This window comes from Vicugna pacos, chromosome 16 (assembly GCF_048564905.1).
Source record: "Vicugna pacos chromosome 16, VicPac4, whole genome shotgun sequence".
Classification (NCBI taxonomy): domain Eukaryota; kingdom Metazoa; phylum Chordata; class Mammalia; order Artiodactyla; family Camelidae; genus Vicugna; species Vicugna pacos.
In genome coordinates this window covers 1,256,309-1,283,278 of record NC_133002.1, presented here as the reverse complement: position 1 = coordinate 1,283,278, position 26,970 = coordinate 1,256,309, and the positions used below count along the sequence as shown (strand labels likewise).

The 26,970-nt window shown below is 39.6% G+C and overlaps 1 protein-coding gene and 1 non-coding gene across 5 annotated transcripts; both read right to left on the bottom strand.

Annotated features, from left to right (window-relative positions):
• Positions 1 to 229: 229 nt before the first annotated feature.
• DGKE (diacylglycerol kinase epsilon) lies at positions 230 to 26,970 on the bottom strand. 4 transcript variants are annotated; one of them, XM_072940155.1, is made up of 12 exons: positions 26,723 to 26,970; positions 22,158 to 22,629; positions 14,263 to 14,422; positions 12,413 to 12,532; positions 12,014 to 12,157; positions 11,612 to 11,769; positions 11,195 to 11,246; positions 9,992 to 10,105; positions 8,877 to 8,948; positions 6,435 to 6,562; positions 6,018 to 6,129; positions 230 to 5,648 (listed from the first exon to the last, which is right to left on the bottom strand). In XM_072940155.1, the coding sequence occupies exons 2-12, from the start codon at positions 22,610 to 22,612 to the stop codon at positions 5,469 to 5,471; spliced, it is 1,695 nt and encodes a 564-aa protein (XP_072796256.1). In that variant the 5' UTR covers positions 22,613 to 22,629; positions 26,723 to 26,970; the 3' UTR covers positions 230 to 5,468. The 4 variants fall into 4 exon arrangements, 2 of the variants coding, with proteins under 2 accessions (XP_072796256.1, XP_006216480.2); XM_006216418.4 differs by lacking the exon at positions 26,723 to 26,970 and adding an exon at positions 23,188 to 23,385; XR_012060126.1 differs by lacking the exons at positions 230 to 5,648; positions 6,018 to 6,129; positions 26,723 to 26,970 and adding an exon at positions 23,188 to 24,387 and having other exon boundaries at positions 6,509 to 6,558; positions 9,952 to 10,105.
• LOC116283600 (small nucleolar RNA SNORA2/SNORA34 family) lies at positions 16,225 to 16,361 on the bottom strand. Its single transcript, XR_004193227.2, has one exon. It is a non-coding gene; the product is annotated as a small nucleolar RNA SNORA2/SNORA34 family (small nucleolar RNA).

Below are 26,970 nucleotides of genomic sequence, written 5' to 3'. Positions count from 1 at the left end.
ATAGATTCTCTACTTTTCCCCCGTACTGACCAAAACTGAGACAAAAATCACTTATTGGATTCCCTTTCTTACTCCACTCTGCCACGAGCCAGTCTCTAAGTCTGTGTATTTGTCTTTCCGTCCACACAGTATGTCTGTCTGTCCTGCCGTAGACCAAGGACCATCTTCGGTGAAACCAGCTCAAAGCTGTTTCCTCACTGTTGTGTCAGAAAACAACACAGAATCATACTTTTCAAGTGCTGCACTTTAAATTTTATTAAAAACAAGCAAACATCTTCAACATATCAAATGCTTTAATTCACATTTCTCTGTCTGTAGGCATTGACCACAGCAACACAGACTCAACACAACAAAAGCAACTGACACAGGGAAGTGAAGTGTAGGGACAGGGTATGGTGGCCACGGCGGGAGAAGGTGCACGAGGCCAGCTGGCTGCTCAGGTGGAGCCGTCACAAGCGTCCTTGACACCGGGAGTTCGCAGACCCGCTTCAGCCAGTTCACGCGCACGTGATCAGGGCCAGGGATCCGGCTGCTCTAAACTTGCATACAGCAGGATTAAGACTGGAGCCAATTTATCTGCCGGGCTCATTCAAGCAGATCAAATTTGAAAGACTGCGGGCAGAGCCCCGACCAGGAAAATGACAAATGTCCTTATGAGCCATTATCACCCAACCACACACAAAGCGCCCTTCCTTACTCTGGGAATTGCCCAGGTAGCCCGACCTCCTCATCGGATCAGCATGCCCCTTTGCCTGGACAATGTTAGAGGAACAGACACAGCTACCTAATGTTCCAGTTCTCTTCAACATTCCATGTCAGCCATCAGAAAGGAAGACACAATGCAGATTTCCTACATTATAGTAAGTGCATTCTGCTTCGACACTTTAACACTGAGGTAGCCCAGGGCATCTTTCAGAGACTGAGGAAATACCCTAGGTCTGGAATCAGCAGAACATTTAAGTTTATGGCTTCTAGCTGACTTATTTTCTGCAGATATTTCTGTAAATGACCAAGTTCAATCATTTGTTTTGTGAACTTCTGTATCAGAGGGTGACATTTTTTGGTTCTTTCCGTGGAACCTTAGAGTGAGCCTTTTTGTGACCTGTGAATCTCATGTGGTGACTACACATGTGAGGGTTGTAAGTGTGTGTGTGTGAGAGTGTGTGTATTTACACAACTAAAATTAAATATAACAATTTCTATACTACAATTAGAAATACAAGGAACAGAGGCTGTCAGTGCTTTACCGTTCAACAAAATGCCTTTAAAGTTTGTGAAACAGCCCAGTGGCCACATTCCAAGCAGCAACTGAGACATCCAAAATATTCTTCTTACAAAAAAACATGAGGTCTCTGAGTATGTAAAAACTAGTAGAAAATTAATCGGGTGACAGTCATTATAGTGGCTTCCAAACTCCGAAAAAAAAAATAGTGAAGACTTTTTTTGTTTTTTAAAGGAAGTGGTTTATCTACTGAAATCTGACCTGAAGCAGCACTCCAGCATGGGGAGAAAGCAGGAGCCCTAGGGGTCCCCCACTGGCCTCTGAAGCACTGTTTGTCCTTCAAGACTCCATGGATCACAGTCTAAAACCTACAGTTCCATGTAAAAATCTGAGGCTATCGATTTTCGTGTAATAGAGTTTATCAACTGGATAGGATATGAACAAGTTTTTTCACAAAGTTCCTTTACAAGACAGATTTGTGGGGAAGAGGGCAGTTAGTGGAGTAAAGGAAAGACAATTTGAAGAATATCCAATTAACTCAAATTTTCTGCATGGCGTCTACTTGGCAAAAGCCCTGGGTGAATGCAGGAGGTACAGAGCAGTAACTTTAAAATTTCAGTGTGCGTCAGAAATGCCTGAGGTGCCTGTTAACAAAACCAGACACGTCTACGTCTCATCTCCAGAGATATGCATTCACCAGGTCAAGGGCTGGCTGTTGCGCTTAGGTGTCCACACTGCCAACCAGCTCCCCAGGGGATTCTACTGCTGCAGACAGACTGCAGATCATACTTTGAGAAACAGGAGATAAGCCTTGAAGGGAAAATTTGCAGAAGGCAGGGGCATACTTTTAAAAAGCAAAACCAAAACAACCTCTTTTGTCTTGTCTCTGAGACTACATCTTCATTCAGATTGGGATAGAGTAACAACACTACTTTTTCTTTTTACATTTCTAGATTTTTTAAAAAATAAATCTACCTATGTTTCATTGTCCCAAATTAGGCAGAATTAAAAAAAGTCTGAATATAAATTGCTGGTTCGTGTTTCAGTATTATCATTTCGAGGGAAAAAACCTTTTGACCTTTTCAGCTGAATACATACAAATGACATTTTTGGATCCACATGAATCTGTAAATTAATATAACCTTTACAGCTTCCTAGATAGTGCAAATTTTAAATTCCATACTGTACATTAAATACAATTTTACCTTGTATTACAAATGCACGCTATTTTTCTTTTGACATGCTGGTAATATTCATTTTTACAGTGCAAAAAGGACTGATTACAATTTCTGAGTCACAGTACATTTTCTAGCTCTAAGTAGGCAAACATGTTTCAAAAAGCAAATACTACACGTTTCTGACACATCCTAAAAAAATAAAAATAAATAATTTTGACCATAAAATTTTTATAAACATTAGCTACATTAAGGGTTCACAGCTAAATTGTTGCAGAAAACCTAAGACACATTTCAGATCATGTAATCTTACCATCAGACAACCTGTATTTAAAAACAGGTCAGTTTTGATTTCTATTAAACATAACAAAGCACTGAAAATTATCACCATCTACTTATGGGACCCATAAGAGCTGCCAGGTATTCAGTATTTAAGATACTGGGCTTGTGAGGAGTCAGGAATGTATTAGGACAGCAAAAGATGGGAGAAGTCTGAAAACAGACATGGAGACGTGCTTTACTTCATATATTTCTTCCTGAGAATGTAGAAGTTATTATTTTTTAAAAAATCAAGACAGTTTAAAATGGAACAGAAACATCCTGTGGCAAATTATTTTTTGTAAAGTGCAGAATCCCTGGTAATGTCAACAACGGCTATCCTAATATGTAACTTGCAAACATTAGTCTTGTAAATTGTACTTACTTAAAACAAGGCACATGCCTCTACATTTATTTGAAATGCTGGGTAAATGTGCCTAAAAATTAGTGGATTTTTCTAAAATAAGATAGTATGTTTTATGATATGGTATTCTGAAATAACTTTCCTAATAAAAATTAAATCTGAATGAGAGAATAAGGTAAGAAAAACTTCATAAAGTGTCAAATAGGGAGAAAACTTCACTGGATTATGAAAATTGAAAAACCAATTTGTTTTTAAATAAATGAGTGTTGTATATAAACTTTTTTTCTTTTTTTAAAAAAAACCTGTTCTAAATCCAATGTAACATTATGGTTAGAGTACAGTTTTAACAATTAAAAAAACTACACAGTTATTTTGGTATCCCATATTAACTATTTACTTTGATTGTATAATTAGCACTATGAATTATAGATAAAATATAGCCTAAGCAAAATGAATTAACAGTGTATTTGTAAAATGTGATGCCTGTAACAATTCTGACCATGAATTAAAGAACGAAACTCATTATACTCAAAACATGATCAGCCCATGAAAGAAAATCTACAAACTCTCCCCCCACCTCAACAGGTAGCCTACTGTGAGAGGTGTATCAACAAGGTGAAAACAGATCTGCTCACAAAATCTTTCAGTACTAGAACTGAGCTTCTCCCACTGAGATCTGGAAGAGGTTAATTTAAGCAAAATAAAAATATTCTATATAGTGCACTGACTGCTGTATACTCTACTTACTTAGTTGTTCCTTCAAAATACGGCCTGAGCCCGAAGGTGACGGAAACTTAAGTTTATGGCGCTTTATAATAGACGGTAGATTCATAACAAATCCTTTAGAGGAGCCAATGGTGTCTTGCGGGATACTTTCTAATCTTTCAGAGGTTAGTGTCATTAAAGACCACCACGCTCACAAGTGGGCCATTTGTCATAAAAACCCCAGGCTGGAGGCCCCCCAGGGAGGACCAGCTGCAGACCTGGGGAGCAGGGTGGCAAGTAGGAGGGGAGCCGGCTCCCAGGCGAACCATGAGTCAGCCCTGCGGTACGTTTTTGGCAATTGAGGGTCAGATAAAATACTGAAACAACTTCAGCTACCCAAAAGTAGTTTGCCAGTGCTTTAAATCCCCTTCTGTTTTTAAAAACAGAGGAATATTTCTGAAGAATGAGAATATCTCAATAATATACTGCCAGGATAATTAAATTACACATTTTAATTATTAATCAATGGACTGCATGTCTATCTGATTGTGAGTAACAGTATTTATGCGATCAGTTTACCAAATAAAACAATATATTGTAAACACTAAACACAGGTATACCACAACGAAGAAAATAAATAAGTAAAAAAAATAAATCTCTCATTTTAAAATAAATAAGATATAAACATTTTAGCAGATGATTCTGTCCACTTCCCCAAGGGGAAATTCTGTTAAGTACTTTGGATATAAAAGACTACTCTATTTCAAAATACTACAAGACCACTACATTTTAAAAACTTACCAATCAATACTGAACTTTTTTGAGCAATTAATCTGACTAGTAAATTTTCTTTAGGACATGTTTTTGAATTGTTGACATTGTCTTTTACTCAAAAGGGAAGTTGTTGAACCATCCAGCTCGAAACCTGTAACTTGCAATCCAAAGTGCTCTGAATGTTAACTTTTACAATTCACCTATGTGGTTTGCTTTTGGCTATAGTGGGATATAAACAAGATGCTGAATTTTGGTTCAACTTGATCACTAACAGAGGTAACCAAACAACACTAGGGGACGGAAAACGCTCCTAAAAGGAAACTTCAAATAAAAACTTTAAATACTGTCTTTCTTTTACACCTCTCCTTTTAGGGTTCCTGGAATTAGACACTTAGGGACCCATTTGGTGCTGGGCTGGAGAAGACCTTATTAAGAGGCAGCTGCAGAGGACGGCCAGCACGAACCATGCCGTCTGACACCACCATCTCCTTTCAAAACAACAAGTCATTTTTTAAATGTTATGGTATCATCACATTATCAATTAAGATGGAAATGATTTTTCCTCCACCCATGTCTTGTCGGATGTATGTGTCCATCAACTGTGTGGTGCAAGAATAAGGAACGAGAGTACAGACTTCAGTGCACCCACTCAGACATAAAGCCTTCTTGGGATGTTCTGGGACTTTTAACAGTTAGTGCTATATGACCAAAGCATTTGCTGAAAAAAGACCAGGCATCTGAAAACAACTGAAGTCTGGCTGTTTTTGGAATGCTATTTACATAAATGTATACCCATCACACTACTGATGAAATGAAGACTAAACTAGATGACAGAGAAGTTCTATTATGGAGGAATATGCATCTACTCATTTGTGAGGATTCTGTACTAAGTTCTCATTTCCTCATCCATCTACTCAGTTTCCTTCGTGTCCTCTGGATCCGAAGTACTAGAGATGTCATCATCTGTTTGCTCTCCAGAGAAATACAACATCAGTGCATGTGTCTTGTGGGTTATGGTGACGATGCAGGGCCCTTGGGCCCACGGCTCCCCATCTACCTGCATTGGCATCATCGAACACTTCAGTATCAGCTAGAATCAGAGCACACAAAATTAGACAAAAGTCAGTCTCCAAAAGAGACCAGAAAAATCTTCCTTAGTAACAGTCATAGTCTCCCTTAACCCTTCTCAGGGACATTTCTTAGCATTTCATTCTTAGAAAATTCATCTGAATGTATCTTTATTCCTCGATTGTTTAAGGGATTTTTTTTCCCACTGGATGCTTCATTTCTTCAGCTGGAGTGAGGGCCATACTCCCTGCTTCTTCCCCACCCCACTCACCTGTGGTGAGCACGGGCTGTAAACCACTGTTTAAGGAAAGCGAGCACATGGACGTTCACTTCTACACATCAACGGCTTAGAAATGGACAAACCAGTCCATGGCAGCAATATCCCACCTACCCGCACCGTGTGTGCTTGTCCTATTCGAAAAGGATTTGCCAGTTTCACTTGAATCTGAGCACAGTGGAAAGACCCATATACTCCAACGACTTCGAGTAAACCATCATCGTGCCTAAAGTTGGAAAAAGGAGATACGGATTATTTGATGCAATAAAATAAAAGCAGTCACATGAGGACAATTACTTTCTTTCTTAAATTGAAGTATAGGCAGCTGTAATGTGTCAATTTCTGGTGTACAGCATAATGTTTCAGTAGGACAACTACTTTTAACACAGGTGGGCCATCAACTTATTAAATATTGGTATTAATGAGGTATTAAAAAAAAACTTGAGGGAAAAGTGTTAAAAGTCTACAAGGAACAACAGACTACTTTAAAGAAAACAGTAACATAAAAAACCAGATTGCAAAGGTACATACCTGGCAAGAGGGTAAGTCTCGTCTCCCATCCCTTCCCACAGTCTGCAGCCACCGCCCCAGTAGCCAATGTTCAGAACTATAATACCTTCCAAATTCGGCAGCTCTACTCGCTCACCATCCAGTTCTAGCTTTAAAGAAATTCAAGTAGTTAGTTACTACAGGGCACATTATTTCCAGACACATCCACTTAGAAGTCACATCCACTTTCTTGCTAAGATGTGAGAACTGCACGTGTAGAAGACAGCCTCCTCCCCTCACTCTAGGAATCTGGCCTTTCCCCTTTGTTCAATGTTTATTATAATAACTGAATTATAACAAATAAATTTTTTTTTTACCAAGGTCATCAAAGACATCTTTTTTGTTAAACAATATTTTTTTCCAGGCCGTATCTAACTTGCTGTTTTAATAGCACCTGACACTGCTGACTCTTCCTCCCTGTTTTCCTAAAATATTCTCTTCCTTTGCGTTCTGGGAAGCAGGCTACTTCTCTGGATGTTCCTCCTCAGTCACTCCTGAGCGCTCACTTCCAGCCTCATGTTGAAGGCATTCCGCAGAGCTATGCACAGGCTCCTTTCTCTTCTCATGCTACACACTCTGGAGGAAAATCGGAGCCATTTCTGTCTTGTTCATTGCCCCCTCTGGCTGACAGCTCTATTTTGCTAGTCCAGGAAAGTGAACTGGACTAGATCTGGTTATTCAACAGCCAACAAAATGCTTCCAACTGTGGCACCTAAAGCTACCATGCACAAAACTGAGTTAAGCATCCTTTCTGCAACTGACTTTCCCTCTGCCCTCCCCACACTGCTTAATCAGAAACCTGGGAATTATCTTTGAGTTCTATGCCTTTATCCTCCATATCCAATTAATCATTAAAAACAGCGGATGCTGTATGTCTAAGTATCCGCCCCTCTACATTACTCCTGATGGTACCCCAGGCCAGCACCCCTTCATTTCTCTTGCTTTACTCTCCTCTTATTCATCTCTCAGATTAGTTAGATTGACACTTATCTCCTACTACAACCCCTCAATGATCATGATCAAATCCAAGTTCCTTAACAAATCACAGCTTCCTCTGTGATTTGGCTTCTGTCCATCTCTCCAGCCTCAGCTCTTGCCTGCCGCTTTTCCTCCTGCAAGCTATGCCCCAGCTTAAACACACTCAGATATACCATGTTCTCTCTTGCTTCTGTTCTTAGCCTAGAATAATTTTCACCTCTTTCTTCACTTGGCTAAGCTTTAATTTTCAGATTCCAGCTTGCCACTTCTTCCAGGAAGACTTCCTTGTTAGTCACTGTCCCTAAACAGCTTCTCTAGCCCCTGGGTCATGCAATGCTCTTATGTATTCCTCTAGGGCTGCACGTTTTCCTCACCATATCACTTCTCATACCATACTGCGATGTGGTTTAAACGTCTTTCTTCCCTCTAGACTGTAAACTTAGTGACAGCGAGGGATTCCTCGTTGTGTCCCCAGACCTAGAACTGTGCCTGGCATCTTGTAGGTGGTTTCACAAATAATTTCTGTGTAAATAAACTATCAGACAAAAAAAGTGTGACCTCGTATGCTTCACTCTACCCATGCTATCAAAGCCCAGGAGAAAGGGAAAGGATAAAGCAGGAGGAGACTTTTTAATGGGATTATCTCACTGCTCCCCCTGTGCTGTGGCAGCAGGGGCCGCCAGGTCAGCATCCGCCCGGCTGCAGCAGCTTCCCTCGGCCTGTGCACAGTCAGGCTCCTCCCTCTCTGCTCATTTTTTCACTTTCCCCAAGCTGTTTGTCATCTGGCTCTTCTCTTTCTACTTATTTCACTAGTTCTAGGTTTTGCTGTATTAATGTCTTTGTTGTTGCTATTAACCATTACAGATTCTTTTTGGAAGCAAGCAAGAAATACATGTAAAACTTTGCCATATCATGATGTCAGGGACGTTGCAGCAATAAGTAACCACGAGTATCCTATTTCTACTGCTCATACATTTCTATTTTGCTTTAATATGTAAGAGGGATACAGCACAACCGTAATACAAATTAAACTTTAGGCTTAAATTTCCCCTGAGAGTCCATGATGAGTCAGGCACCGCATTAGGTAACTTCACACTGGTCATCATGTCTGGACGGATGCGATTCAGTGTAAGAGTTAAACAGACTCTGGACTTACATAAACCTGGGTTCAAATCCTGGTTACCTGTGTACTCGGGCACTTTGTGAATTCCGGAAAGTTATCTAATTTCAAACAGTTTTCTGCGTTATGGGAATCTAATAGTAACTGCCTTCCAGGTTGTGGTAAGAATTTCATTGGATAGTGGATATAAAAGCACTTAGTACAGTGCCTGGTACAGAGTAAATACTCCATATGTGTTAGCAAAATGTGTTAATGGAAAATTCAGCTTTTTTGTTAAGAAGAAAAAATCCATAATCCAGAGACCATTTAAAACCTTAAAAGCTTACCTCAACTTTTTTATTCAAATCTTTACATTCTTGCACTAAGCAATCTTTGGTTCCATAAAATAAGTACACAGCCTATGAGAAATGAACAGAAAACATGATAATAAAGAAATCTGACGAGCCCCGTAAGCAAGAAAAAGATACTGAACCAAAGCTCCCTGATGTGACCGCTGAGCCGTGTTTCCGCAGAGCGCGCTATGCGCTGACGGGAGAAGGGGCGCCATTATTTCTGAGTTTAACTAGCCCACTTTCTCAAGGGGAATGTAGGCTAGGGTGGTTTGTGCTTAAATGGTATTTTCTCCCAGCTTTTCCAAAAAGCTACACTTTATAAAGAAACACTATATTAAAATGCGACAATTCCACCTTTTCCTAGCACTTCAGATTACTTAATGGAATACAGATAAATCTAGCAAACATTTTATAATCCTTTTCGAATATAGAAAGGTTGATGGAAGCACTGAGATGTTAATTACCACTTGTATAAACATCAGTACTTACTGCCCTAGTAACTATATTAATAAAAGAGAACTACTTGTAAATTTGAAATATTTGTAAAACAGAACCAGGAACAAAATTGTTTCACACCCATTTTTCACATCCTGTTGCTCAATCACCAAAAGTCATTAAAAAAATTCCAAGACAGAACTTCCACCAGTGGAATCAACTGTGCTAGAAACCAGAGCGATGATCTTAGTTAAACTGGTAAACCCACTGCTCCTTTTCTTACTTCATCTGCCTTTTAGAGTTTTTTCAAGCCAATGGAATCTACTTTTCCATTAATGACTTCACCAAAAACTTACCTTGCCTAAAATTTCTTTCCAATTCTTGTTGCCATTTAAGTAAAAGATAAACTATCATATATTCTATTTAGTTGCCATCTAAGCAAAATATGCTGTAAAACATTCCAACTTCGAGTTAAAAAATTTTTGTCACGGTTATAAAATACTTTAATAAAATACATTTAAGGACCGAATTTGACAGTCTTACACAAAATGGAGCAGGCAAATGTTTCCATAAGTTAGTTCTATCTCAATCTACTTGAAAGAGTGCTAGATATAATTGAACTATTGATTTTTACCTTCGATGATAAGCAGGGAATGTTATTTTATCCAACACACCTTATTAAGAATTCTGCTAGAAAACAGAGATGGTGCCTTCTCACGATGAGCGTGAAAATTGAGAGCCATAAGAGCATCAGGTCCAACAGAAAAATAGTTGTTCATTGTGAATTCCTGTGAAAAAGGGTAAGAATGAGCAACAGATTATGCTTCAGTCAAGCCTGTGTCATTTAGTAAGTATGTAAATCTTAGTCTTTATGTTCTTTATGAAAATGTAAGACTTTCTGCATCTACTTTTCACATAGAGCTATTTCATGCTATCCAGTGAAGTTTCTAGAAATAAAGCTTCAGTTCAAAGGCTGATATTTATAGACATAAATTTCTTTTTCCATTTCTGTCGAATATGCTACGTCTAAATGGCTCTGCTTTGCACCCAGGCTTTCCATTCCCGCGTTCCCGTTATAGTTGCTTTCTATCCTCACCGAGCTCAGGCTCTCAGCTTTTTCAGCCTCAACCTAGGGTACTGGTCCCGACTTAATTCATCTTACTTCCCAACCCAGCCTGGATTCCTCAGTCTGTCTCCAGCTTGTCTTGTTCCTGAGCAATAAGCTTGAATTTTCCACTTCTTGTTCAGTGGGCCACAGATTCAAGGCTGACATGCCCTAAATCTAATGCATTTTCTTCCTACTCAAACTTGAAACTCCTTTTTTTTCCTATCTTGTTAATGTTATTTCTGCATATCTCATCCTAAAGACTAAAAATCTGGTAGTAATATATATTTTCTCTCTGCCCCTAATACCAATCAGCTGCCAGGTTTTGATCAATTCTACCTCTAAAATGTCTTTGAATTGGCCTCATCCTAACATTCCCCTTGTTTTGCCACAGTGCAGGTTTCTAAGCTACTTTCACACTATCTCCAGAGTATCTCTTTAAAAATACAAACCTGCTATTCCTGTATCATTTGCTACTTGTTAACCACATTTTGTACCCTCTAGCCCATTTCCCCTACCTGGAAAGTCTCTTGTTCCTTTCCCTGTTGATTGAAATTGTATTTGCCAGCTCCAACTCGCACGTCACTTCCCCTGAAATCTTTGCAGCCTGATCTACCAGGGCGGGACCACGTACACCTGCAGCCTGTTCCATGACCAGCTCCCTAGAGATAAGCACCTGTCGCTATGTCCCACCACAGCGCCACACCCTGTACAATGGAGGCACACCATTGTGTTTGTTGAGCCACTCATAACTGCAGCCCTAAAAACATACCTTGGGTTTTCTTAAGTTGTAGTAGCCTTTATTTGTTACTTGAACTTTCCATCTAAAAAACAGAAGTCAAAAGGGTCAGTAATTATTACCAAATTAACTGCCAATGAATTATAATTATTACCAATCAACCCTGGATGCCTGGCAGATGAAGTTCTACCAAAACAGCATTTGGAGAAATAAGCACATTTAAGTGAGTACATGAATTAGGAGATAAGTACCTGGCGTAATTTATGACTTCAGTCCTTATAGAACAACAAAATAAAGAGCAACAAAATGAACGCCAGCATCTACATATAAGTACAACTAACAAAGTCTTTCACATTTAAATTACATTTAACTTTATACAAGTCTTCATTTATAATCCAAACAACATTCCCAAAGTTCAAGAAATCTACTTTTGACGGAAGTGTAACTTACCTGTCTAGTTTAATTCCATCTGCTTCCATCACATTTCTTAAGACTTGTGCGACTGGGATTTCTCCTGCGTAACCTGTACCCCAGCCCAAGGTATTGGACAGATCGTTGCCTGTTCCCAGAGGCAAGACTGCAACCTGTGGAATGTACTTCTCTTGTCCCTGTAATATGGAAGATGTATTTTAGATTTTTCTCTTCAAACTATTTGTAGGGCAATAATACTTGGTAAAATTTAAAGCCCAAATCAATAAAGATATAAATATAACAATAACTGCTTAATAATAATATTAAAAATTGGCAGGGTCTTCTAACATTCATCTGCATGATAAAAAATAACCACAAATACTGTATGAGTATCTTTGAAATGGTTCTGTGAAAGGCAAGTAGGTCTTAGAAGATGGATACCTTAATCTTCATTTCATCAACTGCATCCAGGACCCAGCCCACAGTCCCATCCCCACCACAAACAAGTACTCGAGCTGAGTAATAGGGAAGAAGAGTACAAAGTTGCAGCGCTTTGACAGGGGGAGTTTTAGTTACATCAAAAACCTAGAAATGAAAGAAAAGGAAAAGATTATTTTCATACAACACTGTCCTCCATCTGTGAGGATAATTTCCCTTTAGGTGAGTACAGGTCTGGCTAAATGTCAGTATTGGCTACGATGCGTTTATCTTTAACAATATGCCAGCCTACATTCACTGTGGCTATGTTCACTGCTTTAACAACCATTGCAATCCAGGGAAAATATCTAACTAAAAATGAAAAGATTAATACAGTTAAAGGGAGATTTTCTCTTTGGTTACCTGGACTGGATTTAGGAGGATCCTAAATTCTCCCAACAGTCCTTCTCCCATGTTAGTTCCACTGCGAGAGTTGGCCAGGATTATTAACGGAGTCCATTGCTTTCCAAGCTTCGAGGCTAGCTAAAAAAATTAATGCGAGTGAAAAGTGCTTACTATCTCAAAGATGGTGAGCAGTACGTTTTTTATTTCTTAGTAACAACAGTGTTATAAATTTGCTGAGAGAAAAACAACTTTCCAATTGATACAATATAAAAATCAAAGAATTCTAAGAATGGAAAGGGTCTTTACAGATTAACTAATTTAATTCCACTTAATATATAATCCTCTTCTACATTATTCTAGATAAGTCATCCAGCATATACTTGGATACTCACGTAAGAAGAAACTGGCTAACAAGGCAGCTCATTCTACTAAACCAAATTATTAGAAAGTTTTGACTTAAACGGAGTTAAAGATCTGTCTTTCAATAACTTTCATCATTCTACTTTTGCTTCCTGAAGCAAGCACTGATTTTACTTGTTTTTCCATATAACTGTTGTGCTCAAACACCTGAATCATTAGATCTTTTATTAGCCTTATCTCCTAGGCAATGCATTTCAACCGTTCATAGAATGGACATTGATTTTTTCTGTTCTCTTAAACTTGACTGTCCTTTTCTGGATATATTCTAAATTTCTAGCTTTTTTTTAAAATTTATTTTTTAAGTATTTTATTTACTTATAATTTATTTTATTTTGGTAGAGGGGTAATTAGGTTTATTTACTTTTAGAGGAGGTACTGGGGATTGCACCCAGGACCTTGTGCATGCTAAGCATGTGCTCTACCACTTGAGCTATACCCTCCCCATAGCTTTTTTTTTTTAAACGGGGTATTCAAAAATAGATTCAAGAATCTAGATTCATACAAAGCCCAAAGTCAAGTGAAATTAATGTTTCTCTAATCTAACCACATCTTTCTTCTCCTTTTCTCCTTATGGATACAAACATTAATGAAGATGTTTCATTATTTTACTTAGTGATTCTGATCCCCTGTGATCTCAGATTGAATTCAGATACATAAGGAAGGGGTTGTACATTTAAAAAACAAGTATCACGACAACATTAAACATAATGTTTAAATTTTAAGCTGCATCCTTCTTTTGCAGGAATATTGACAAAGATGACATTTAAGATATAAAATCCTTACTTGGAAAAAACACAATATAATTTTAGAATGAAACAGTTCAATACTTCGGCACATTCAAATAGGAAATAAACGTATATTTTTAGTTATCCCTTAAGAGCAACATGAAGACTGAAAGATACGGTTATATCAAGCTTCATACACATACATACTGCAAAGTGTTGTCACCAGCTTTAACGTTCACCACTATCTGTGCGAGCATCTAATATGCAATGTAAACTTATCTCTAGGCACCCTATGTAAAGTTCCGAACGGAAAAACACTTTTAGACAATGTGTGAGGAAAATCTACTTTCTTTTCACAGACATTAGCCATGAATCCCAAATCTAGATGTTCATCAGAAACATCTGAGGACTTAAAACAAAGACGGATTTCCAGGATTTTCCCTAAATCTACTAAATTAAGCACGATAATGGAGGTGGGTTTCCTCAAGTGATCTGGATGCAGGCAGTGACTTTAGGGACCACTAATAGAACATTTCCAATTTCCCTTCAGACATGAAAGCTCTCAAGAGCCCAAATTTGCGGCACATCTCTAGAAGTGGGTAGGGCTTTACAAGTCTTACCATCGTGATTCCTCTCACACGCACAGTTGTGTGAGTGTTTCACATCCTAACTTAGGTAACTTTTTGGAAATCAATTATACAAGGAAAAATAAACTGTGATTACCATTGCATAATCCGTTTTTTTGTCTTTACGCATCTGATTAATAGAGGTTAAATAACCTGGTGGAATGATGAGGTTTTTGAATTCTCCAAAATCACACTTTTCATTCTTTAAGCTGTTTTTCATGCATTCATCATGTACTGTTTTCTGACACCAAATGCACCTGAGGGAAGGGAGAAACAAAGATAATTATTAGCTTTAAATCATCTTACGATCTGCAGACCAATCGCTTTTGCCAAAAAATTAAAATAGTGATTTCATCACTGATGAGCATAAAATCTGGCAATAAAATATTTATAATCATATCTGCACAGTGTAAATGGAGCAATCAAGTCTGAGTCTACATGACAGTTTAATCTAACAGTGGTCTTAAAGTGTGGTCCAGGGAAGATCCTTTCAGGGTGTCTCTTGAGGTTAAAATCATTTTAATAGTAATATATTATTTCACCTTCATTCTCTCAAAAGTGTACAACTGCGTTTTCTGGAAGCTATATGATATGTGCTAAATCAACAGACTGAATGCAGAAGTGAACAGGAGAATCTAGCTGACTGCTACCAAAGAAATGTACCAAAAATATAAAACAATGTCAATCTTCTCACTAAATTTTCACAAAAATACTTTGTTATCATTATTTTAAAAATGAACATTTAAACAATTTCTCAGTTTTAATTTATAACATAGTAAATACCAGTAAACATAATCCACGTAAACAAAAGCTGATCTAGAACAATGGTTCTGGGTATTATTTATTTGTGCTTTGGTTGGAAACGATTCATGAGGCCTAAAGGCCTTGCTGCTTAAATGCCTTACTGGCCTAGGTTTGAAAACCTCCTGATTTATAACCATCTGTGAACACTCAAGTAAATAAAGCAAAACAGTCAATTTCTTATTAGCAGTTAATGCAAAAGTAATTTGTATGTTTGCATATGAAGTACAGGCACATTTATGTTCAAATTTGCCTCTGTTTGAACCCATATGTGAGACAAGCAGAGACTAGTGCTGGTAAAAGTCCTGAGCTTCTATTATTAATCTGCTAAGTATTTAATCCACTCACAGATAAGTCAGATCTGACTGTACAGACAAAAGCTAGCTCAAAGAAGTAACAGCTGTCATTAAATAAATAAAGAATTTAAAAAAGAGGATAAAAACTCTTTCACTCCAAGGTCAACTCTCCTGGACTTCTATTTTTAAGTTGTTTTTTCTGTTGGATGTTCAAATTTGTCAAGTAATTACTGCTGTTTACTCAAGAATCCCATTTACTGCTGAAATCAGAATTATCCACGTGACCTGATAAAGAGAAAACTGTGAAATAACTTGCATGATAAACTTTGTTAACACTTCCTTTCAACCTAAGCTTGAGAAACTACAATAGACTGCTTAGGTAGTCAAAGTATACCACCTACAACTACTGCTCTACTGTTAACTTTAAAATAGTGTATTCCTACAGAAAGTAATCTGAAAGGATACCCACTGAATTATTTCACAATGGTTTCCTCTGGGAAGAAAGGTGGGAGGGACAGGTGAGAACATTCACTTTTTACTCCATGTCCTTTTTATTGCTTGAATTTCTTTCTTCCTTCTTTTTTTTTTTTAAATATTTAACAAATGCTTTACTGTGAAAGTAACTTTCTCAATGTCCATAATATAGATGCACTTTCATAATCCAATAAACAACTCAAAAAGTTTCACAGCCCAATAGTAAATGTAAGTTTCCAATTTGAATGAAGTCTAAAATACACAAGTCAGGGCCCTGACCATACAAAAGGATAATACTCAAAGGAAGCTCACAGTTCAGAATCACCCCACTGTTTTTGTGGAAAACCCAAGGCAATTCTTTGGTAGTAACTGCATTTAACAGTATTATAATTCTAATGAACAAATTAAATCAGGGATCTCTCAATTTTGGAATCCCAGTATTAATTGACTACAAACAAGTATTAGCCCACATCTATCACCAATGACTCAGAAGTTTCTTTCTAACGAACTGACCATTAGATTTCCATAATTTTGAAATGGCCAACAGACCAAAGAAAGACATTTCTTTAGGCTCCTGCTTGAAACCAACAGCTTCAGCAAACTGCTGGCCTTGATTCTGGGCCAAATATTACTTGAGTGCCTAAACACCAGTATATGTCCACGAACTACTTGTATAAATTTTTAAAACTGTATTTTTAAATAAAATGATATAGGCTATGCTTGATAATTTAGATAATACAGAAAGGCATAAAATAAAAGTCATCCAGAGATAGTTACTCTTAACTTTTTGATGTATTTATTCTGTTTCATAGTCCCTATATGTTGGTTTTTCAGATTAGGGATATGATGCATGTTTATCTGGACAGTACTTTTCTTCAGAAATTGCATCATGAATTCTGTCCTATGCTATTAAGTGTTTTTTAAAAAAAACACGGTTTGTAAAGAATGTGTAATATCCGTCATGCAGATATACCATAGTTCATTCAACCCTTCCTTAAAAACAAAACAAAACACATTTAGATAGTTTTTCTAAGTATAACCAACATGAAACACAACCTTAAACATAAATGAGATTATTTCCCTGGAATCTTAGAAGTCAAGTTACTGAATCAAAGTGTGTCCGTCTTCCTAAGGTTCTTGAGGTGTCTGTCCAATACGCCTGATGCCAGTGCACAAAGGTGCCCCTCATATTTAACCTGTGCTAACACTGCTCATAAGTATTTCAACACGCTTCCTTGATAATTTGGTGGACAGAAAAAGTATTTTGTTGTTTTAATTTGGAGGTCTTTGATTACTAGGCAAATCTTGGTATTTTTCTGCCTTCTTTTGTGATTCATGCCGTACATTCATCTTTTACTAAGTTTTAATAACCGCATGCACTTTTTATTTATGTAGGCTATCAACCTCTTCTCTGTAATACTGATTACAAACATTTCAGTTTCCTTTTAAATGTACTTTTTAATGCATTTAAGTTTATATTTTGCTCGACAGATCTACGTTTCTCTTTATGGCTTATTTAAATTCTTTCATGCTTTCAAGTCCATTACAGAAATATTTCCAAATTAGGTGAGTATTCACCTATAGTTATTTACCTCTCACAATTCTCTTTTCATGTTTATGCTTTCAATTCAAGGCTTCTTAACCTTCTGGGGCTATAGATTTCACCGAGAATCTCAGAAAGTGTCAGGCTTTTCTGGAAACTCATCCATCCATGCACCAAGGAGACCCCTGCTACAATCCATGTGGCGTTTCTTTGGGTGTACTGTGTGATACAGGAGTTAACTTTTCCCCCACAAAGAGCACTTGTCGTAGCATGATTTATAAACTCATCTTTTCTAACCCCACTGATTTGTGACACCTTTGTCATTTCCTACATTTAAAGTCTCATAAATTTCAGAAAAGACTCTTAACCAAGATGATGGCTGTTATCAGCCTTTGCTCTCTAAAGGTAAAGCCAAAATGCTTATTCCTTACTCAGCACTATATTTTTCCTGAGAAATACCATAATCAAAATTGAAACTTGTTCTCTTTATACATTTTGTAATTGGTATTTAACTTCATCTAGAGTCAAACTAATGGGAAAATAAGACATTACAAATAATGTCTTGATGTTTTAGTTTTAGCATCATTTAGCATCTTTGAGTGACTGTTTATGAAATTTATTCACCAACTTTTTATTTCGAAAAATTTTAAACCTACACAGAAATCAAAAGAATAGCAAAATGAATACCCTTCAGCCAACCCTTAATTCTGATTCTTAATTAATGTGGTTTCTTCCACATTGGCTTTCTCTCTTTCAAAATAAACTCATATTTTGCTGAATCATTTGAAAAGAAATCATAGACATTATGAGATTCTGTCTTTCAATATTTCAGCAAGTATTTCCAAAACACAAGGATAGTCTCCTTCCTTTTCAAAATGTTTTGCATTAAAAAAAATTGTTTTACAAGAACACAGGTATGCCCACCACCTATATTCCAGTATCGTACTATAGTTGATTTGTTACATTTCTATCCATCCATTAATCTGTCTTATTTTTGGCACACTGAAAGTAAATGCAAACATTAGAATACTTCCTAAATACCTTGGCAAGCAGGCATATCATTACTCAGAATTCATTACTTGTTTATAGGTTTTTTTAATATAAAATTTATATGATGAAATGTACAAATATGTACATTTGCTGAGTTTTGACAAATAAACATAATCATGTAACTTACATTATGATAACACAGAACATTACCCTAGCTGCCATTCTTGTGCAAGAGTGTGACTGTTTTATTTAAAAAGAAAAAATTCACAAGGGAAAAAAAGTCTGCTGGCAACACTGTTTATTATTTTTTCTAAAGTTACCTGTTCACAATAGTCTCTTCTTTAGTATGCTGGGGGAAGCAACAGAATTATATGTGAAGCTGAGACAGTCATCTATGAAATTCACACTGGAACAGGCTTGGCAAACTACAAATACAGCTGAATAAAGATTTACTGGAATACAGTTACCTCTTTCATTTGTATACTGTCTGTTGCTGCTTTGTACTGTGATAGACTGTAGAGTGAAGTAATTATGACAGGCCATATGGTCTGCAAAGCCTGAAATACTTATTTTTGGCTTGTTACAGAAAAAGTCTGCCAACCTTTACTTCAGAAAATAATCTGGTAGCTTTCATTGTTTCAGATAATTAATGAAGTGAATAAACATGTACCCATAGAACCCAGAATTATAAAATTTAAGATCCAAGCCTAGAGTAAAGCTGCCAATATAATTACCTTCTAAGAGTCAGAAGCTTTGCTTTATTAATCACAGTGTGTGTTGAGGGAGGGGAGATGTAATGAACAAAAGGCCTTACGGATTAAAACATTTTTTATAAATAAAAGTATAATATAAACAAAAATGTTTTCTTAATGAGAGATAGACCAAAGGTTTATTTAATAAATGTAATGCATACTTAAAAATATAACCTAATTTTTTATTTTAGTCGGAAGAGAGGTTAGATGAAACAAGGGAAGTATGGGGAGGAGCGATAAGACAGGATACTCAGTGCGGACACACACTGTCACGGTCAGGAAGATGCTGGACAACGGAGAAGAAAATAGTCTATGGGAAAACAGAATCTAGCACCATGCCTGGTATGAATCAGATGCTTAATACCTGAAAACTAAATAATGACTGAATGAGTATAAATTAAAGGGCCTTTGTCACTTACTTGGCAGAGTTTAACCAGGCTACGGGCTTAAAATCAGTTATCACCTATCATTACGGCCCTTCGAAATGCTACCTTGTTGACCAGCCTTCTTAGTTCTCTCTAAACCTTGGACTTCCCAAGAATGTGACGCAGGCACAGAAGGAGCCCTCCTCAGGGCTGGATAAAATCCAGAGAGGGGCAGTCTGGTCTGTGTTTAAAGGTTCTGAACATTTATTTTGTTTCTTTTTCCAAAATACTTAATTCCTACAGAAGGTCATAGCAGACTGTGATCCTGAATAAAATTATTGGCTGAAACAAATCAGAACATTGCAGAACACAATACCACTTCAGGACACTGTGCTCTATTCTCTTGGGAATAATAAACACTTCCTAAATTACACAGGAACAGTTTTTACCATGGGTGAAGGGTTCTAGCACACTGCGCGCGGACTGCTCAGTAACGGGCAGGAACAAGCTCATGAGGAAAAGGAGACCTAACAGCACAACGTTCACTGTGCTCAGAGGGAAGGACACAAAGCTAAGGACAGAGGCTCCTGGTTAAAACAGTATATAAATATAGCAGTGGTTCTTAAACTTCAGAATTACCTGCAGGGCTTGTTGAAGCAAAGATTGCTGGTTCCCAGGCTAAATTTCTGATTCAGTGGGTCTCGGGCAGGGTTAACATTGCCAGGAAAAATAGAAGATGCTCATTTAAATTTGAATTTCAGATAAACAACAAGTAATTTTTTGTCTAAGTGTGACCTAAATATTGCAATTATTTTTTCTTCTTGTGCTAAATGCAAATATTTTATTTTATTTCCTGTGTTAAATCTAAATCTGTGTTAGAATTTGCATTTCTAACAAGTTCCCAAGTGATACTCATACGGCTGGTCTGGGGACTTTACTGTGAGAACCACTGAGTTATAGGATATTACGTCATCAACAAGAAGTAAAAATCTGGACACAAGGGTGAATAGATTAGGGAAGGATTCCTGGAGGAAAGGGCACAAGATGAGTCTTTAAGGATGCCTAGAAGCTAGCCAGGAGGAGGATACTTAAGCCTTGAGGGAAGTTAGTAAGAAAAAGCCTGATATTTTAAGGAAACTACAATCAGCCTGATGTTCCTGGTGCATGAAGTTTAATGCAGATGGTGATAGATAAGACTAGAAGGGCAGGCAGGATCTAGACAGCATGAGGACCTTGTGTACCGTGTTAAGCACTTGGAGTTTACAATAAATAAAGACCATCAGGGTAAATGATGGGGGTAACTGATGGGTTTTAAATAGAGCAGGGGCTCCATCAGATATGCAGTTTTAGAAAGGTCATTTGATTGGAGAATCAGAGCACTGTGACTGTTAAAGAGTATATGAAATACAGTTAAGATATTTATAGAAGCCATTTTAATCTAATTCTGCACAAAGAAGGGAAGGAAATAAAACAATACCCAATTCATGTCTTCCTTCCAGCTAATCCCAAATCCCTAAGACTAAATCTTACCTAGGGAATCATGAAATTTTTTCAAGGCACTGGTCACCTAGCTGTGTTGCCAAAAGGACATGTAAATTTGAAAGATATCAAATAAAAATGGGTAGTTACAAAGCTCTGTAGTTGTTTAAAGTGTATTTTTTGGGAAAACTTTCCTTAAGTCTAAATTTGATGAGTAAAATTATTTAAAATAAGATTAAAAAATAAGTGTTGGCATAACAGTGCTCATGCTAATTTAAAAAAAGGGTTTTTAAATAAAACAACCAAAATATAAACCAAAATGAAAATAACCTGCTATCTTGTGCCAGCTTTCTATTTCCGTTCTTAAATGTGTTTAGGGATCTTTCTATTTGTCAGAGACAAAACCATCACAATGAAGATGTCCAGACTTAAGGCTGAGACAAGGCTAGGGGTTAGCATTCCTAACCCTGTCCTGGGAGTTAGGAATCCTGGATGCCGGTTCTACTTTAGCACTGAGTAAAATTCTCTGAGCTATAAAATTCTCTCAAATGTAAAGCAAGTTAGAACAGATAATCTGCAAAGCAGCATTCCCTTTTATCACCAATCTCTAACATGAGCAAAGGACATCTCCACCTGTTTTCAGACAATATTTAAGTAGACGAATGTGTTGTCCAGTGTGTATTTAAAAGCTAGTAAAATATTGGCTCAATCAAAGTCACTTGGCTAAGACGCTACATGTCCTGGAAGACCATCCAGCAAAAGGAGTATCCCTTTAAGTGTTCTTTTGGAGTATATTTCACTATAGCACCAAACCTATATTAGAAAAAGACTTCAAAGTGCTGCCCTGGAATGACCCTTGTTTTCATTGTACATTCATAATACAATACCGAGAATGAGTCAGGTTTGCAACTCTAGGGAAAAGTTAACTTGTCCATACTTCATTTTTCCTCACGCAAAATGGAGATAAGCAACAGTAACAAACGCTAAAATAAAACATACAGTGGCCATAAAGTAGGGAGCACCTAGAGACCTCCGGATGAAGGCTAAGAGCCACGTTTCGTTACCCAAAGGGGAAGGTTGGCTAAAGAATGTAGGCTGGATGCCTCATCTTGGCAAATGACTACTGCAAAGCAGCCTCGCTTGGACAATACCAGGGTCACTTATTAGCTTGCTTCTTTGAAGTGGGAAGTTTAGGCCATTTGTGGAGATCAAAGCAGACCTCGACGCCCACTCTTTGACATCCTGACTCCCACCAAGCATTCTGGGACAAGCAGTACCCACAAAGGCTGTACCTGTAGTCGCAGAGCTTGGGTTGACTGCCGCACTGCTGCTTGCAAACCACGCAGTAACTGCACAGGGGGACGTTGCCCCGAATCCAGTGGTGCTGCATGGCGTCCAGGGCCTTGCTGTCACTCTTGAGCATGATCTCCTTGCACTGGAAGCGCTTGTCGGCCTTCTTGAGGCAGCCCTCGTCCACGCGCAGCCCGCAGCAGTCGCAGAAGGCGCCCTGCAGGATGTGCTGCGCGCACACGCAGCAGTAGGTGGGATGGCTGAACAGGTCCGTGTCGCGCCACCCGTGCTTGCTCTTCCGGAAGATGTCCCTGCGGTGCAGCTGCCGGCGCGACCGCTGGAGGCTGCACCAGAAGGTGATGAACACCGGCAGTAGCACCGAGCACAGAGTCCACAGGACCAGGTGCCCGTCCGCAAACAGGCCCTCGTAGGGCGCCGGCCGCTTCTCCCCTTCCATCTTCTCCAAGCACGATTCTACCAGGAGAGACACGAGCGGGTCCACCTTGGGCTCGCGGTCCCCGTCCCGCCCTCCTTCCTGCCCTTCAGGGGATCCCGAGGGCGCTCCGCTCTCTGCAAGGAGAGGCACGTGCGCCGTCTTCACCGCGGCCCGACCCCCGAGCCTCAGGGTAGCCGGGCCGCGGACCTGCAACGCCGAGGGGGCGGCGCCTAGCGCTGTCACGCTCCGTCCCCGCCCCTCCTCCTCGGCCTTGGCCGCCACCCCCTCACCTCGCCCGGCACGGGGAAGGGAGCAATCACAATGTACGGGCTGCCCCCCACCGGAAGGCCGACGCTGCGCCCGGGGCTTTGGGAGCGACTGCCGGCGTGGGCCGCGCGCCGCCGCTCAGCGTCCGTAACGGTTAGCGCAGGCCCCGCACGCCGCTCCCGGGCGGCGGACGCAAACAGATGCGTGCGGCCGCTCCGGGCCGAGGGCGGCCTCCCGCAGCTCCGCACCCGCCCGCCGCCGCGCGGCCCCGCCCCTCTCGCGAGGCCTCGGGGAACAGGGCCTCTGCCCCGCCGCCCCTCTGGCCCTACCTCGCATGTGTTGGTGGCGCGGCTCCGGGGGCACAGCCTCAGGCCTTCCTCCGTTCCTCGCGCCGCCGCGCGCGGGATCCCGACTCGGGACCCGCTTGGCGTGCGGGAGCCAGTGAAGAGGCCGGGCCCGCTGGGCTGGGCGGAGGTGTGAGGTGCGACCAGAAGGCTGACGGGCCTTTGGGGGCGGGGTCTTGGGAAGAGGGTGGGGCTTGGTAGGAAGGGCGGGCCCGTGGGCGTGGCTTAGGGAGAACAGTGGGCGGAGTAACAACATAGTGCAGGTGTTAGGATGGATGGTTGAGCCCAGAGTCTGTAATCCGAGAAAGTCTAGCATGAACGGTTTACACAGTATGAGTTAAGCTTAGTTATGACCTCCAGTCTCCCCCCTTCCTAACTGGTGAATTTGGGAGTGGGCAGTTTTGAACGTTGGAAGGGAGAAAAACTGGCATTTTTGAATGTTATGTATTGATAGAATGAAACATTCCAAGTCAAAAATTAATAGATGTCATGTATGCTCTTGCTATTTATTAAACACGTACTAGCTGAGGGCTCACTGCTAAGCACTATGTCAGAAGCCTTAGCTCTCCTGGAGGACCAGGCCTGTTGAAACATGCCTAACAAGAATTTATTAGCTCTATTTATAGTGGCTTACTGCACCCGAGCCTCCATCTCTGCACTTACTAGGCACCATGCTGAATTTATCATCTCCATTTTACAGATGAGGAAAACCAAGACAAAGAGAGGTGGAGGAACAGGCTTGATGTTCCAAAGCCAACTCTGGGACTGAGATCACTTTGTTTTAACTTGGTCATCCAAGTTACCATCAGTCTAAACCACCAAAGAGAGAATTCCTTTTATTTTGTTATTTCTCTGGAAAACTTGCCCTGGAGATGTTGATAAAGTGCAGATTCTGATTCCTCTTTTCAGGGGAGAGGCCTAAGAGTCTGCATTTCTTTCTTTCTTTCTTTTTTTAAATATATATTTATTGACGTATAGTCAGTTCACAATGTTGTGTCAGTTTCTGGTGCACAGCATAATGCTTCAGTCATACATGAACACACATATATTTATTTTCATATTCTTTTTCGCCGTAAGTTACTATAAGATATTGAATATAGTTCCCTGTGCTATACAGTATGAATATATTTCTAATAACTGATCCAGTGATGCTGATGCTGGTGGTTCAGAGGCCACATTTCAGTAGGAATGCTGAGGTTTTGGGGAGTCTGGATTGTGAAGATTGGGGGGTGGGGGTGTGATGAAGTGAAAAGATGACACTGTGAGGCCTGGAATCGGGCTCAGGCCCTTACACATCTAACCGAGTCTGTTGTGCTTGTCAGTTCATCTCCCTGGGCCTCAGTTTCCTCATCTGTCACATGGGACAGTTGGACAATATCTCTAAAGCTTCCCTTCTGCTCCAATAGCCTGCCTGTGTATGGAAATGTCACTGTCTTTTGTGAATCCTAAATACTAATGGGCAGACCCCGTATTAGTTTAGATGGAACCATAACAAAAGAATATACTTTTAAAAAGTGAGGATTTCCACCCCCTTCCCTCCCATTCCCAGTATAGAACATTTGGAAAATACAGAAAAGTAAAAATTAAGAAAAAATCTCCCATCTCTCACCCTAGAGACACTCTGTGTTTGAACTACATTTTGGCTAATTTTCTTCCATTGTTTTCTAGGATGGAGATTTTGGGGGGTGGGGTATAGCTAGTTTTACCACTTGAGCTAAACCCTCCCCCTCTTCCATTATGGAGGAATGTGGTAGAGCGCATGCTCAGCACGCATGAGGTCCTGGAAACAATGATTTACTTGTTTGTATACATAATTTTGATCATATGGTAGCTACATTCTCTGCTTGGCTATTTTTTTCATTTAACATTACAAAATGACTTTTATAAGTTTTTATAAATTTGTATTTAATGGTCTCATGATAAATATTCCATTCTATGAATATAGTTTACAGTTTATGTAACCTTACCTCTGTTGTTGGCTATATAAGTTGTTTAATGTTTTGCTGTTATATATCACTTCTCTGTTTAGGGTTATTACCTTAGATTCTCACATTTCGCTAAAGGATATGAAAAGTATAAGTCTTATGAAAAAGTTTTTTTTTTTTTAAGCAATAATGGTCCCTCTTTCCTAAGTGAAAAATCATTTGGAAAATTCACCGGTATAGAGACAGCTTAACAGAAACTATGTGTCTGAGTAAAACACTGTTATTCCACTAGAGGCAATAATAATAATTATTATTATTTTAGCCAACATGTGTTGCCTGCTTCATAGATCATAGGCACGAAGTTTATCCTCCTCCTTTTACGGGTGAAGAGAACGTGCCTGATGTCACGCAGCCAGGAGTGGACTGAGCTGGGGTTTGAATCCTGTTAGTCTGATGCCAGAGCTTGTGATGTTCTGAATCCAGGCAGGCATCTCAAGGTGTGGTCTTTGAGCACCTGCATCAGCATCCTCTAAAAATGTGGATTCCCCAGTCTTGACCAGCTCTCCTGAATCAGACTTGCAGGGGAGCTAGGAATCTGCCTTCTTAACAAGTTCCCCAGATAATTCTTTTAATTATTTATTCAAACTTTAGTTTTTGGTTTAAATTGTAAATTATATCACACCTACAAAAGATGTCATAAAACATATGCACAGTTAAAAAAAAAAGGTAAAATGAGCACCTGTGTACCCGCCATGCAGGGTACCATACTGAACATTAGAAGCCTCTCCTGTGTCCACCTGACTGCTAGTCCTCCTCCCCCATCAGGGAACTGCCATCCTAATTTTTGTGTTCTCCATTCCTTGCTTTTCTTTATAGTTTTACCCTCCCTGAAACTGTCTTTAAACAATATAGTTTTGTTTAGAAAAACAAGCCCACGCCGCGCCCTGTCAGGAAATAGGAGTGAAGCCAATGAGAAATGAAGGATCCCGAAAAGAGAGATGTTGAGCAGGGGCTGGGACAGAGTCTGGCTTCACCCTCCTCCCTGAGAAGATTCCACCTGGAGGCATCGGCACGCACAGTCTCGGGAAGATAGCTCATCACCGTGTGGGACTGCTGGGCAGGCCTGTAGATTGAAGCTGAGGGAGTGGGTGCCTTCCATCTTTGCTTCTCAGCTCAGTAGGACATCCCTCAACGTCTTAGAAAATGGTCCACGGGGAATGCTTCTCAGGGAGAAATGAGCATCTTCAGCTGATCCAGGCGAATTTCAGGCAATACACATGGCGATCAAGATAAACAAGGTACAAATAGTACGTGCCAGGCTCCCCCAGCAGTCTGCCCTCAGTGTGTCTGCGTCTTGTGATGCCCCCTGGACCACCCATCCACTGTGTCAGAACACAGAGGTTATCCTGGGATCCCCTTCACCACCCTCCGGTTTGCATCTTCTGTTTCCTGGGTCCCGTGTCTTCCGCTTTCTTGGTGATTCTCTAGTTTTTGTGGGGCACATCCTTCAGTAACTTTGAGAGCAAGGGTACGTGGCAGTCGCATTTTTGAGCCCTCACATGTCTTTATTCCACCCTCCATACCTGATGATTTACCTAGGTGTAGAATTCCAAGCTGGAGAAAATGTTCCTTCACACCCTTGAAGACATTGCTCTGTTTCTCCTTGAATGTTGCTGTAGAGCCTGACTTTCTTATTCCTGATCCCTAGAATGCGACCTGTTTTTCCTTTCCCAAAGATTGTAGAATCTTCTTTTTCTCCAGTGTTCTGAAATGTCACAAAGGCGTGTCTGCTTTCGCCTGTTCTGCCAGCTTTGCTGGCCCTTTCAGTCTAGAAGCCCCTGTC

Bases quoted from the DNA above. Each gene is read 5' to 3' on its own strand.
- DGKE (XM_006216418.4), bottom strand. The intron at 14,423-22,157 runs GTACAGCCTTTG...CCCTTCCCTCAG, and splicing joins CCCAAGCTCTGCGACTACAG to GTGCATTTGGTGTCAGAAAA. The intron at 12,158-12,412 runs GTAACCAAAGAG...TTTCATTTCTAG, and splicing joins TCCTCCTAAATCCAGTCCAG to GTTTTTGATGTAACTAAAAC.